Source organism: Lactuca sativa, chromosome 3, assembly GCF_002870075.4.
Source record: "Lactuca sativa cultivar Salinas chromosome 3, Lsat_Salinas_v11, whole genome shotgun sequence".
NCBI lineage: Eukaryota > Viridiplantae > Streptophyta > Magnoliopsida > Asterales > Asteraceae > Lactuca > Lactuca sativa.
In genome coordinates this window covers 74493984-74506336 of record NC_056625.2, presented here as the reverse complement: position 1 = coordinate 74506336, position 12353 = coordinate 74493984, and the positions used below count along the sequence as shown (strand labels likewise).

Genomic DNA, 12353 nt, shown 5'->3' with positions numbered 1-12353 from the left:
TAACTCAGCTTGTGCGGCTAATGTCTTGTCATTTTATGTATAGCTTAGTAGTACCATGTACTGTTTATATATTCTTATTAACGAGAGAGCTCATATTCATGGGCTAATATCTTACATAGGATTGGATTTACAATGCATTGTGTAAACTCTTTTAGAAGTCGAATATTTTAGAAGTATTGCATTGGTTTCATTGTTGTTGATCAACTTAAAGAAACCATTTAAAAAACTCATTCAATCATGCTAATCCCGATGATCCTTAGTGAAATTGAACTTGAAAATGAAATGTTCACCATCTCTTTTGACGGTTCGACTATTGCACTAGAATCAAGACCATTGCACAACTCATGGACAATATTGAGTCGCTAGTTTGATGTTGATCCCCTCTTCCACTTTCTTTGAAACCCGCTCAATGCTCATCTTAGAAGAACAAAAAATGAACCATGTAAGAAATTATTGGCGTTTCCATTCGAATCATTAGTATTCTTTTCTATTTAATTCTCAAAAAATATGGGCAGAGTTATAGTCGGAACTGAGGTGGACATAGTCGTGGGTTTTGTTGCAAGCCCACTCAGGGAACAGGCAGTCGAACCATTACTTGCAGTCGTAAAATTTGTCAAAGTATCCATACCCGCGTAAGAGTTTTGTCTATTATTCTTCCTTAGGATTTTGTGCCTCCAAGCTTCTGTATGCTATCATTAGCCTTCTTCCTTTGTCGATCCTAGCTGTCGCATACCAGCTATAGACCCAATTTCGTTGTATTGCAATAGAGTCTATCTATGGTCATTTTTATTATTAACTCATAAAGTTATATGTGTTTACGACATAATATTGTAATAAAGCAATCTTTAAGAAATATGATTGATTCTTATGGGCTATTTGTTAGGGATGAACAAATGGGTCGTAGGTACCAAACTGAACTAATACTTATACTAAACCAGAATGTATGTACATCATCAGTTCGATATTTAGTTCTCCTAATTCCTGTTTTTCTGTTCTTAGTTCTTGCGGGCCTAAAACCATTAATTTCGGGTAAAAATAGGTACCGAAGTGGAATATGAATGTTTAACCCTTGGAACCTTTATGACCATATTTCTAATGAGATTTAGGTAAACAAACAAAATTACAACCCTTAATTTTGCATGCAACCTAAATAGGATCTATGTTTTCTCTATTGAACCTATAACTAAGAACATCAAAAAGAAACCTGGAAACCCTAGGGTATTTTTGAAATTTAGATGAGAGAGTTTTAGGATTACATACATTTTAGTTGTTATAGCAAACAACTAGAATTATCCTTTGTTGATCTCTTAGAAGCAAGCACCATAAGTGTCGTGCCTCTAACAGAATCACACCCAAGCTAACAAGAGGATAATATAATAGAGATAAGAGAAGGGAGGCAAGATTTCGTCTAAGCCTTGGGAAGAGAAGGAGTTGCGAAATATGGGACCAAAGGGTTCCTTATATATTTGAGGAAACTTGATGCCAAAGCTAGGGTTTAAGGGATATGCCCTAGATCCATGATATGGGCATATTTAGTCATATAATTCATGCATTATCTTAATACTTTATGTTGTTTTTGTCTCATTTAATGAACAAAAGGTGCTAAATTAGTTTAGAATTTCATTTTTCAGCAACAATGACATGCTCGGGTGGAAAAGGAAGCGTAACTAGCGATTGGAAGCTTGGATCTTGGATTTTGAAGAAAGAAGGATGTTGCTGGACAGCTTGACCCCTCGTCAGTGTTTTAGCCATATCTCATGAACTGTAACTCCGATTTACGAGATTTAAAATGTTCTGAAAACTAGACACAATTTCGGACGACTTTCGTGTTTTGAGAAAATGCTGATTCCAAACGCACTCGACGAGTAGGCCATAAACTCGATGAGTCACGTCAAACTTTCTCGATTCTGGACGCGCTGACTTGCCGTACACGGGTTTTAAGTGACGGACTCGCCGAGTTGGTCACTGGACTCAACGAGTCACCTCTGTTTTGTGAAAATCTATATAAAGGGACTTTCAGATCAATACTCTGGCATGGAGAGAAACCCTTGGGGGTAAAGCTACGATTAGAAGACCTGCTAAGGTGCTGGAAGCCAGAGAATCAACCCTAGATCCAATTTTGAGAAGAATCAAGGCAAATTCAAGTCCATTCTTACTTATTCTTTAAGTTGAACTATGTTTGAGTTGTTTGATTTCGTTTTTGATCTTAGTTTTACTGTAATCATAAGCTAAAACTATTATCTTCTGTTTAGGATAGATGACCTTATGATTATGGTATGATTTTATGGTTATGATTAATTTTATTTGGTAATTTACTTTTGTTAAGCTTGTTAAAGAACCTTATAAGTTAACAATAACTATTTTCTGTTAATAAATTAGTAATTAAGTTGTATGAACATCTCTTAATTGCTAATCTCATATGATTTATGTGAACACATAGTTATATGCCTAGGAATAATGAACGTGAAACTAGGGTTAACTAGAAAATGGGTAAGTTAATGTGTGAGCTTGTGGGACGAACCATCAACAAGGAGTTAATTGAATTAGCATATTTGATTAGCTTATTACAAGTCTTACTTAACCCAAATCAATAAACTAGGAAATCTATTAGTTTAATCACTTGATCATTGCTTGAATTGATATGTTTTCTAAGGATTAGTAATAACGAACGTGAACCTAATCACACTTATCGGTAGCCAATGCCAATTAATCCATTGTACTTGTCATAAAATCAACCATAGGAATAAATGATTCGAACCTAAACAGAAGTCTCCTTAATTATTGAATTTAGTTGATTTTTATTTGCTTAGCTCTTAGTTTCTTAGTTTAAGTTTTAGTTAATTGTTTAAGTTTCTAGTCTTGCAAAACTAGAGAAAACCCTCTTTCTATTACTTGTTTTATTTAGATAATATTGACATTTATTTTAATTGTTTACCGTTCCCTGTGTCCGATACCCTACTTACCTGAATTAAACTGCTAATCGTTAGGTGCACTGCCTTTTGTGTGTTTGTCTTTGTGTTTAAGTTAGTAGGATTAAAACTAGTGCATTTTACACACATTAATCCCTTTGTTTAGTGACCAAGCAGCCCAATCCCTTTATCTAAGGGCCTTCGATGAAAACTCTTAGGCTTGCCCTAGAGATTTTCATCCACCTCATTCCATGAGGTTTTAGAGCCTTCATTTCTCAACTATCAAGAAATAAACAAGCAGTCCTTGTACTTTTAATTAATCCAATTAATCCAAAAATTAATTCCAATTAATTTCTGATTAATTATTAATTAAATAATATGATTTCTAATTAATATATTATTTTCATAATACATTAATAAACCATTTATTTAATTTATTATTCACATAAAAAGTAATCTCTCTCTCGAAAATCATCTTGTCCAATTGTTAGGTTTGAGGGCAACCCAAAAGGATTGTGCTACTATTAATTCAAGTATGTACCAATTTTAGTTATGAGATTAGACACCTAATCCAACAATTTCAACCCTCATAACTCTTTCATATGAGCTCCAAATGAGTTAATTCTTCTTCCAGTGCACTCTCTGTCTTGGCTAATATTAGGCTCAAGAATCAACTGATTGTGATAAGTATAATATTAGTTACAGAATCCTAAGCAGGGCCGGTCCGTTGATTTTGAGGGCCCGGTGCGCAAAATAATATTGGGCCCCTATGTATTATATATATATATATATATATATATATATATATATATATATATATATATATATATATATATATATATATATACACACACACACAGAAAAAAAAAGTTAATATTAAGTTGTCAATATTATTATTAAAAAAAAAAAACAATGGTTCAATAGATTATCTTACATAGTTATACCAACATTCATAACGTCTGAATTGTTAATAAAAAAGAAATAGATAATCGCTACTAATTTAATTAGACTAATAGACTCAAATCATTTAATTGCGATTTTTTAATGGAATAAGATACTTAAGTGATGATGTCAATCAATTGTTGGGACTACCCCATTTGGCTAATATAGTGGTTTCTAATCTAACTACTAACTAGGAAGTCTTGGGTTCAATCACAGACAAAAGAGATTATATTTATTTGTCGTTCCAAAAATTAAATAAATAAATAAAGTTTAATTGTTGTGGGTGACGACAATTAAAAAGAATGAGAACTAATTAAAAGAAAAAAAAAGTCTAATTGGATTGTTTAGTGGACTAAATTACTTTAGAGCCTTATAAATTATAGTCAATGGGATGGGTAACGTATATTTAGGAAAAAAAATAAAAAAAAAAAACTAATTAATTTAAGGAAAAAAAAGACAAATATGAATTTAATTACTTAAAGACGATAAAGGCAATACTAACTTTAACAAAAAGGCAACACAGTAATGTGGTGCCTAGAATCGAACCCCAGTGGCATTGAATGAAACAAGATACAGCGTAATTTCTTGCCAACTGAACCACAAGTTACATTTATAGAATGTTGCGTAAATTAATATATATACACATATTAACTATAAAATTTAACCAAAAATCAGGCCCTATTTTTTCCGGGGCGTTTGCGGCTGCACACCCCGCACACCCTTAGGGTCGGCCCTGATCCTAAGCATGGGTACTTGAAATTTAATTTTCTAGACTTGGTTATTCTTTTTCTTACCGAATCCATATAAAAAATTTATTCAACTTTGAACACTCATAACTCTCTTATATGAACTTAGATTAGGATTATTTTTTTACGTGTTCTTTTTTGTGTTAAACTCATCTCGACATCAAGAATCTCTTATTTTGTTATACTTAAATCCGAGTTAAAGCCTCAAACATGGGTTGTTGCATATAAAAATCATTCATATTTTGTGACATGTCTTTGAATTCTTATTTTTACTATGTGTACATTGTTATCATAACCCTCTCATATGAACTCTAAAGTTGTTGTTAGTTTAAGTGTGCATGCACTTTTGCATTTGTAATTTGTATATTTCAATATTGGTACTAGAATGAGATTGGTATCGAAGTACTAATGTCGGTATGTTACGTCCTGATTTTCAACCTAAATTTTTCATTTTTATTTATTAAAATATATCAGAGTGTAATTTACATTATGTGGAAACATGTTGCGAATGCGCGTGTGTACATTCCAACGTTTCCCTTTCTCATGAGTACCTGAAAAACATTTATAACAACTGGGTAAGCGCTAGGCTTAGTGATTTTCCCCAAATATCATATACCACAATGCATATACATGCATACAAACAATAACTCTTGATCTTCCAATAAGATTTGTATTTTGGAATGGGCTCCTGACCTCCTAAACCGTTCCACCATCATCCCCTAACTAAATCTACGTGGGACTATAGGCTCCCAACCTCATTAACCATTCTACCGTCAACCTCTATCTAAGTCAAATGTTACAACAAAAACACATATAGAGACTCCACTTTAGATTCTACTAATACAAGAACATTTATACTTTCTACTCTACTAGTTATCTATCCTAACATACATGGATATATATTATACTACATGGTATAGTGAGATAACTCACCTGGACAGTTTCTCATAAGATTAACAGCTTTCTGGGTGATCCCACTGGTGGTTAACGAGCCAAACAAGTATTAACCTATATTATTACTTATTAGTTCTTATGGGATTCTAGTAATGGAAACTAGATTTTCACCGATCCCAACGAATACCGAGAGTTCTATCAAATAAGGATCGGCCAAGCAGGACAATTGGGAGGCAGGATCCTTTCGACATATAGTTTTTCTGAAATCCAACAACCAATCCAATGTGACCATTCTAAGCACCTCTCCCATAAGTAGATCAATCAGTCTTATTATTGGAATTACTAATAATTCTTATTTATATGTTCACAATGACGACTATGAACATAAACATAAGTTACACTTGAAATAAAATAAGTGTAGCTTAACTTACAAAGATTTTAGCAAAAAACCAGAAAATTGCGCGGACAGAATCTCGACCCGAAAGCTCCTATTTTTCGGACCCTCTGACACACTAGAACCTCATTACTGACCAATGAAAATCCCGAAAATTGGGCCTAAAGAATTTGGGAGGTTTAAGAGAGTTTTAGAATGATCTGGAGTGGAAATGAAGTAAAAATCGGAAGAATTTATAGGGGAAAAAGGCATGCGCGTTGCGCCCATTCATTCTGCTGGCTCCACCCTTCACTTGCCACATGTCTCGTCCGGGTTTGTCTACATCACCTTTTTCTAAAAGCATGCCATGTGTCAAGATTTTATGGTGACACATGTCACAGCCTTGTGGTGACACATCATCGTGTCGGGTAGAGGGCTCGGCGCGTCTTTTGCCATGTGGCGCACTCTGGTGCCACCACGTCATCGTTGCAGGCATTTTCCAGAAATCTTCAGATGACCATAACTTTCGCACACAAGCTCCATTTTCGACGTTCTTTATATCCTCGGAATCTTATCGACGAGCTCTGCAATTTTCCTTTAGGTCTCAACAACTAATTCTCACTCTAACTAAAATTCATATTTAGACCGTTTAAACTGTTACAGTCTGTGCGACATTCACAACTTCTTCATACGAACTCCGTTCTCGACTGTCTTTATATCGACGGGTTCATATTCACAAGATCATCAACTCTTGTTTAGATTGTTTTGGCTAACAATCATTTGATTTGAATTTCGATTTTGTGTGTTCGCACTACTATGCTCAAACTTTGAAAAATCATAATAACTTCCTCTCACGAAATCAGGTTTGGACGTTCTTTATATGCACACTCATGGTTTTACGACTACTACGACTTTCGTTTAGATTGATTATGCTAATAAGCAACCTATCTAAAATTTACTTTTTACGATACGTTAAGTCGTGTCGGTTTAATCGTGAAACTTCGAGGAAGCATAACTTTTTCATACGATGTCGGATCTGGGCGTTCTATATATCTACGGAATTCGTATTGGTGTTTCTTACATGTTTATGATGATTACTTTGACTAAAAAGTAATATATTTCTACTTCGAATTTTATAAATGACGATTTATTTTGAATTTTATCGGAATGTGAAAATGGGGCGTTACACAGTACCGGATACGACCGGTACCATATAACACCTAAAGGTTTGGTGTCGGTTCCTACAAATTTCTCAAATCGGTTTTGGTACTTTCAAGTTCAATATTGGTTTCGGTACTAAGCTCATCCCTACTATCAATTCACATAGCAAGGATATTTTTTCTTTCTTCTTTTTTATAATGCATAAAATGATATCATACAACTATAAACTTATTTTTATTTGAAGAATTCTTACAAAAATCCCTTTTAAAGCTCGAGAATTCTTATTTTTTCATAATTAAAATACAAGGATAGAAATATAGTTTAGTGTATTGTAAAGTAGATGAAACCTTATTTTAATATCATTTTTTGTAAATAATAAATAATAGCTTGCTTGACTAACTCTTAAACCGAAAATGCATAAATATATTTCAAATGGACATCGAATATGTGTATTAGTAAGTTATTTAGTGCTAAGGGAAGTTAAGTAATCTAATTATTTAAAAAAATAAAATAAAATAAGTTATATTAGTTTTTGAAAAATAACTATTTTTTTCTAAATGTCTTCATTCTCGAGTACGGTTCACGAATTTTTTTTATAACTTTCAAAGAAATCTTTTTTTTTTTTGGATTCCGAATGCTAAATCATGAAATGTTTAATGTTATCATCTTTCAATAAAATATAGTTATACACTAATATCGTATATAGTTCATATTACTATGTTTGTTCAACTTCTGGTTAAATTTAAGTAAAAAAATGATTTTTTTTCTCGAAATTTTGGAATTGTTGTTTGGATTTCGGACATTTTTTTTCTGAAATCCGAAACTTTAGTCCGGAATCCGGAATGTTGGTCCGGAATGCCGTTCCGAAATCATTAAAAAAAAATATTTTTTCTTGTTCCGAAATGCCCATCACGGACCAAGTGGTTATTTTTGCTTAAAAAAAATTATTTTTTTATGTGGTTAGATTACTTTATTTCTTCCCCATATGGAGATTAAAATTTAATCTTTTCAAAAAATAGCTTTTTTGTTTTTATTTATTAATTTGATATCATTTTGGTGTCTAGTTAACAACTCATTTGGATATTTTGTTCACTCATTTAACATATTTGGATGGATCTTTCAATCTCGGTCTACCAACCAAACATGATTATACAACAACTCATTTGGTTATTTTGTTCACTCATTTATTTTGTTAATTAGTTCTATTTTGTTGTAATTTGATGTGTATATAATTGTCTAGTCACTGAAATACTTCTAATAAAGATAAAAAGATACAAAATATTTACGTACACGTGAAGCCGGTTCATAGAAACACATTAGTCAACAATGGTGAGCTTTGGGTTCTTGATCATGAGACTTGGTCGACTACCTTCTGATGTTGCCTTTAGAAAACATACAATAAGTCATCTAACACATACAAAGATAATTTACATTACTCATCTAACCACTCATTATTTGTTTATTTAATTTTTTTTTTTTTTTATCTTTTTCAATGGTAAGCCGGTGTTCTAAGAATAAAGCTATAACCACATAACATGAATGTATAAATTCGTTCGCTAAATTAAAAATTGGCTTAAATACGTTCCTTTTGCATGCTATTTGCTCATACAAAAACTCTTCATCAACCTAACAATTCAAAAGATTCAACATTTTGCATCTTTCTACCTCTTCATCTTCTTTACACTTGATCCACACACACACACACAAACAAATATAGTATTTTGAAATCCCATTGTTTATAAAAGTTAACATTCAACAAAAAAGAACTCAAAAGATTGAACTAATTTGAGTTCAAACATTGATGAATATACAAATTTAAAGCTAAGAAGCTAGGATTGTGGGTGGGCAACTATCAACAGCACAAGCCAATATATCTTTATAACCTCTAGAAATCGAAAACGAGTCATAAACTTTCCCATTACTACTCTTCTTGTACTCAAACAGAAGGTTAGAATGGTCAAATGCCGTGAGTTTTAAGAACCCATAGTCAACATCTTTGACTAAACTCCAAGTAGTATTAACGTTTCCAAAATTAGTAAGACTCGCCCCTCCACCTCCCGCCACCACATGAATTGTCCCATTTAAGCTTCCCTTGTAATCGTGCTTCTCATTGCTCGTGCAAATATTCTAAAAATTACAAGTACATATAAAAATGACTATTTTGCCCCTTATCCAAACCACAAAAGTACATATATAGTTTATTATAAGTTTTGAGGATGAGGATACCTCATAAATGGGACATGTTCTTTCATAATTGTGTGCATGACCATAAATGGCAATATCAACTTTATACTTTTGCCAAAGTTTTTGAAGGCTCTCTCTTCCCATTGGTTCACCAAATGCTCCATCAACAGCATAAAATGAAGTGGATGAATACCCCAATACACGATGAGCAAGAAAAATAAGCCATGGTTGCTTTTGTCTATCAACAGACGCCAAACAATTCTCAATGAATTTATACTGTTCGCTTCCCTCTCTCCAATCATGTTCAGTGTCAGCAATACAAAATCTAAACATCCCATAATCCGTAGAGTACCTTCAACAATCAATCAAACATTTTTTCTTTTTTTTTTTTTTTAAAATACGCTTTTTTATCGTATAAAGATTAAAAAAACTCACCAAAACTTTGCTCGGTTTTCAGCAGGAACATAAAACATAGTTTCTGCCAAAACCCCACATTCGCCTCCTGAATCGTTGTTTTCATAGAAAGATCCTGAATTCGGCCAATCACGCTCATGATTACCACTGCAAAGTATGATATTAAAACATTGTATTTTTTATATTTTCTAAGTAGAAAATTGAACTTTTCTTTTTGAGAAGAAATATATACCTAGCTACCATATAAGGTACTGTAGAGGAAATTGGTTCAACTTGAGCAGTGAATTGATCCCATTGTGAGAGGTACCCATTGGCATAACAAAGATCTCCAATATGGAAAACTATATCATAATTCTTTAAGTCTTTAATAAGTTGTTTAGTTGTGTTAAGGGATCCATGCTGATAATTGTTATAATCATTCGACCCATCAGCTTCATCCTGCAACATTTAAACAATACTATTAATTAAGCATTTAGTTATATGGACTAAATTTTCACAAACGGTCCCTCACCTTTCCCATATCTCCAAAAATGATCACACGTTGTAGAGAATCTTGACCCGGGTAAGGAGATGATTTGAACTCGTAAACTTGACTCCAAATTAAACTACCATTTAAAAGTTTATGTCCTAATTTATATGTGTACCTGCATAAAGAACATTGATATATTTTATGAAAACATATAAAATCAAATTTATTATTTTAAAAAAAGAGAAAAAAAGATCAACATACACTGAGTTGGGCCATAATTCATGTAAGAATCCGGTATGAATGAATCCAGGATCACGCCAACCAACTGTTCTTGCTGGTGCTCCTAAAAAATTAAAAAATAAAAAAAAATAAAAAATAAAAAATAAAAAAAAATTGTTCATTTTGTCCAACTAGTGTTGATATGTGACTTTTGAGAGTCAAACTTAACATGAATACTGATATTTAAATATTATTTGCATACCACAAAGGCTATTTCGGTCAATTGTCAGTGTCCCAGCAGGAGAACGCCGTGCCACCTCACCTATCCGGCCCCATTCCACAAAAGGTTCGGCTTCGTTGATTCCGTATCCACTTGTCCATGTTATGGTCATCTGATTCAGACAGTTTATTCGGTTTAAAAAAAAAAAGAAACAGACTTTGTGTATATAAGACTTTATCCACAAGACAGACATTAGTACTCATTTAGTATATATATAAATGTATCCTTTTGACTTGATACAAAAAGATTGACTTAATGGGGTAAGTGAGTAGATGGCACAAATCTTGTGAAATGACTACTCATTTGCTTTTTCCTAATGTATTGAGTAATTATTATTTATTATACTTGTGGAAATGAGTAAATGAGTAAAAAAAGTAAAAACACCATGTGAAGTAGAAATAAACTTACTTCATTCCACATCTTTCCTTGAGCTAATCGAGGGTAATTTGGGGCATCTGGATATGCAAAAACAACTGAATTCGACACTGCAACAAGTTTTGGCTATTTCATAATGAAGTTTTAATTTCATGTTAGAGATTTGGAACTGAAAGATAGAATAAAAAGGGTGAAGATGAAAATGACAGAAAGCCATGAGCAAAAACCTTGGATAATCCACCACTGAACAATGCAAAGGAGAAGTCAGATCTTTGGTTGATCAATCTAAACTTCAACGATGCTTTTCCTGTGTCTTTGTAGTTAGGACTGCTATAATTTGCATATTGGAACTGAAAAAGGAAACACGATTTGGTTTATTTGTAGCTTAACAAATATGAAATAAATCAAGGTATCGATGAAACTGAAGAAACCTATAAGAAACCTTGATAGGTGCAGTGCACAATAATGGAGGAGCAACCATTGAGCTATCGGGGAGGCATGTCGAAGCACTGAAAACAACGAAAATGGAAGATTTTAAACGCTTGATATTATTAATTTCGATTGAATCAGAAATACCTGAAATTTGCCGGCGAGAATACTCCAATCCAATCATCAACAGATGGAATTGGATTGTGCAACGTCACAGTCAACCATTCGGAGGTTTGCCCCTGGATATAGTTACAGATTTTAATCCAAAATCCCGATTGTGTGATTCGAATTATAAGCCTTATATGTAATGGTAAATCGAAGACGTTAATTTTGAAGCTACCTTCAATCCGAGAACAAGAGGAGATGCTTTAACATAAGCAGCATCGTTAAGAGCAAACACAGTTTCATGTACTGAAATTTTTGAAAAAGGTTGATCTCCATGTGATGCTACGCCTCCAATCCTACATAAAACCCATAAAATTGCTAGCAACTTCAACCCCATTGCCTGCATATATCCGTGTAGTTAGACTCATAGCTACAAAAGCGAGCAAAATTGATCCAAATGGAATGAATAGAATCTTAAGAAAAACACCAATATGTCAACTGATTACCATTGTGTTTGATCTTAATTAGCGCATATAGGCTATAAATGCGCAGCTTTATATACAGAAGGGGTGAGAGATAGAGAGAAGAAGTGTAAACACAAGATAAATTTTAGAAGGTCAAGTTGCAGAAGATATATAGTATAATAAGCGACCATAAATGGAGTAAAGGGTAATTCAAACAAAGCATATCTAGAGATTGCGAAGATTAATCATTTCTGTTGGACACCATGTTCCTTTAAGCAAATGATCAACAAAAAACAGGGTAACTTTAGACTTTATTTTTAGATCATTTGGATGGTATACTTATAAAAGTTTTTATTAATAAATCATTTATGTTTGTTAAGATTCATTTG

The 12353-nt window shown here is 33.0% G+C and overlaps 1 protein-coding gene across 2 annotated transcripts; it reads right to left on the bottom strand.

Moving 5' to 3' along the window:
* Positions 1–8742: 8742 nt before the first annotated feature.
* On the bottom strand, positions 8743–12242 carry LOC111879070 (probable inactive purple acid phosphatase 1). Of its 2 annotated transcripts, XM_023875547.3 has the most exons (13): positions 12007–12242; positions 11736–11900; positions 11543–11634; positions 11409–11475; positions 11194–11316; positions 11000–11092; positions 10574–10703; positions 10354–10435; positions 10135–10267; positions 9856–10061; positions 9645–9770; positions 9252–9561; positions 8743–9152 (listed from the first exon to the last, which is right to left on the bottom strand). In XM_023875547.3, the coding sequence occupies exons 1-13, from the start codon at positions 12007–12009 to the stop codon at positions 8847–8849; spliced, it is 1836 nt and encodes a 611-aa protein (XP_023731315.1). In that variant the 5' UTR covers positions 12010–12242; the 3' UTR covers positions 8743–8846. The 2 variants fall into 2 exon arrangements, with proteins under 2 accessions (XP_023731315.1, XP_023731314.1); XM_023875546.2 differs by lacking the exon at positions 12007–12242 and having other exon boundaries at positions 11736–11906.
* Between the last annotated feature and the right edge of the window lie 111 nt (positions 12243–12353).

Coding starts and splice junctions, on each gene's coding strand:
- LOC111879070 (XM_023875546.2), bottom strand. CDS start 11,906: ATGCAGGCAATGGGGTTGAAGTTGCTAGCAATTTTATGGGTTTTATGT. Junction 10,436..10,573: donor TGACCGAAATAGCCTTTGTG/GTATGCAAATAA, acceptor TTAATTTTTTAG/GAGCACCAGCAAGAACAGTT. Junction 10,268..10,353: donor GAATTATGGCCCAACTCAGT/GTATGTTGATCT, acceptor TTCTTTATGCAG/GTACACATATAAATTAGGAC.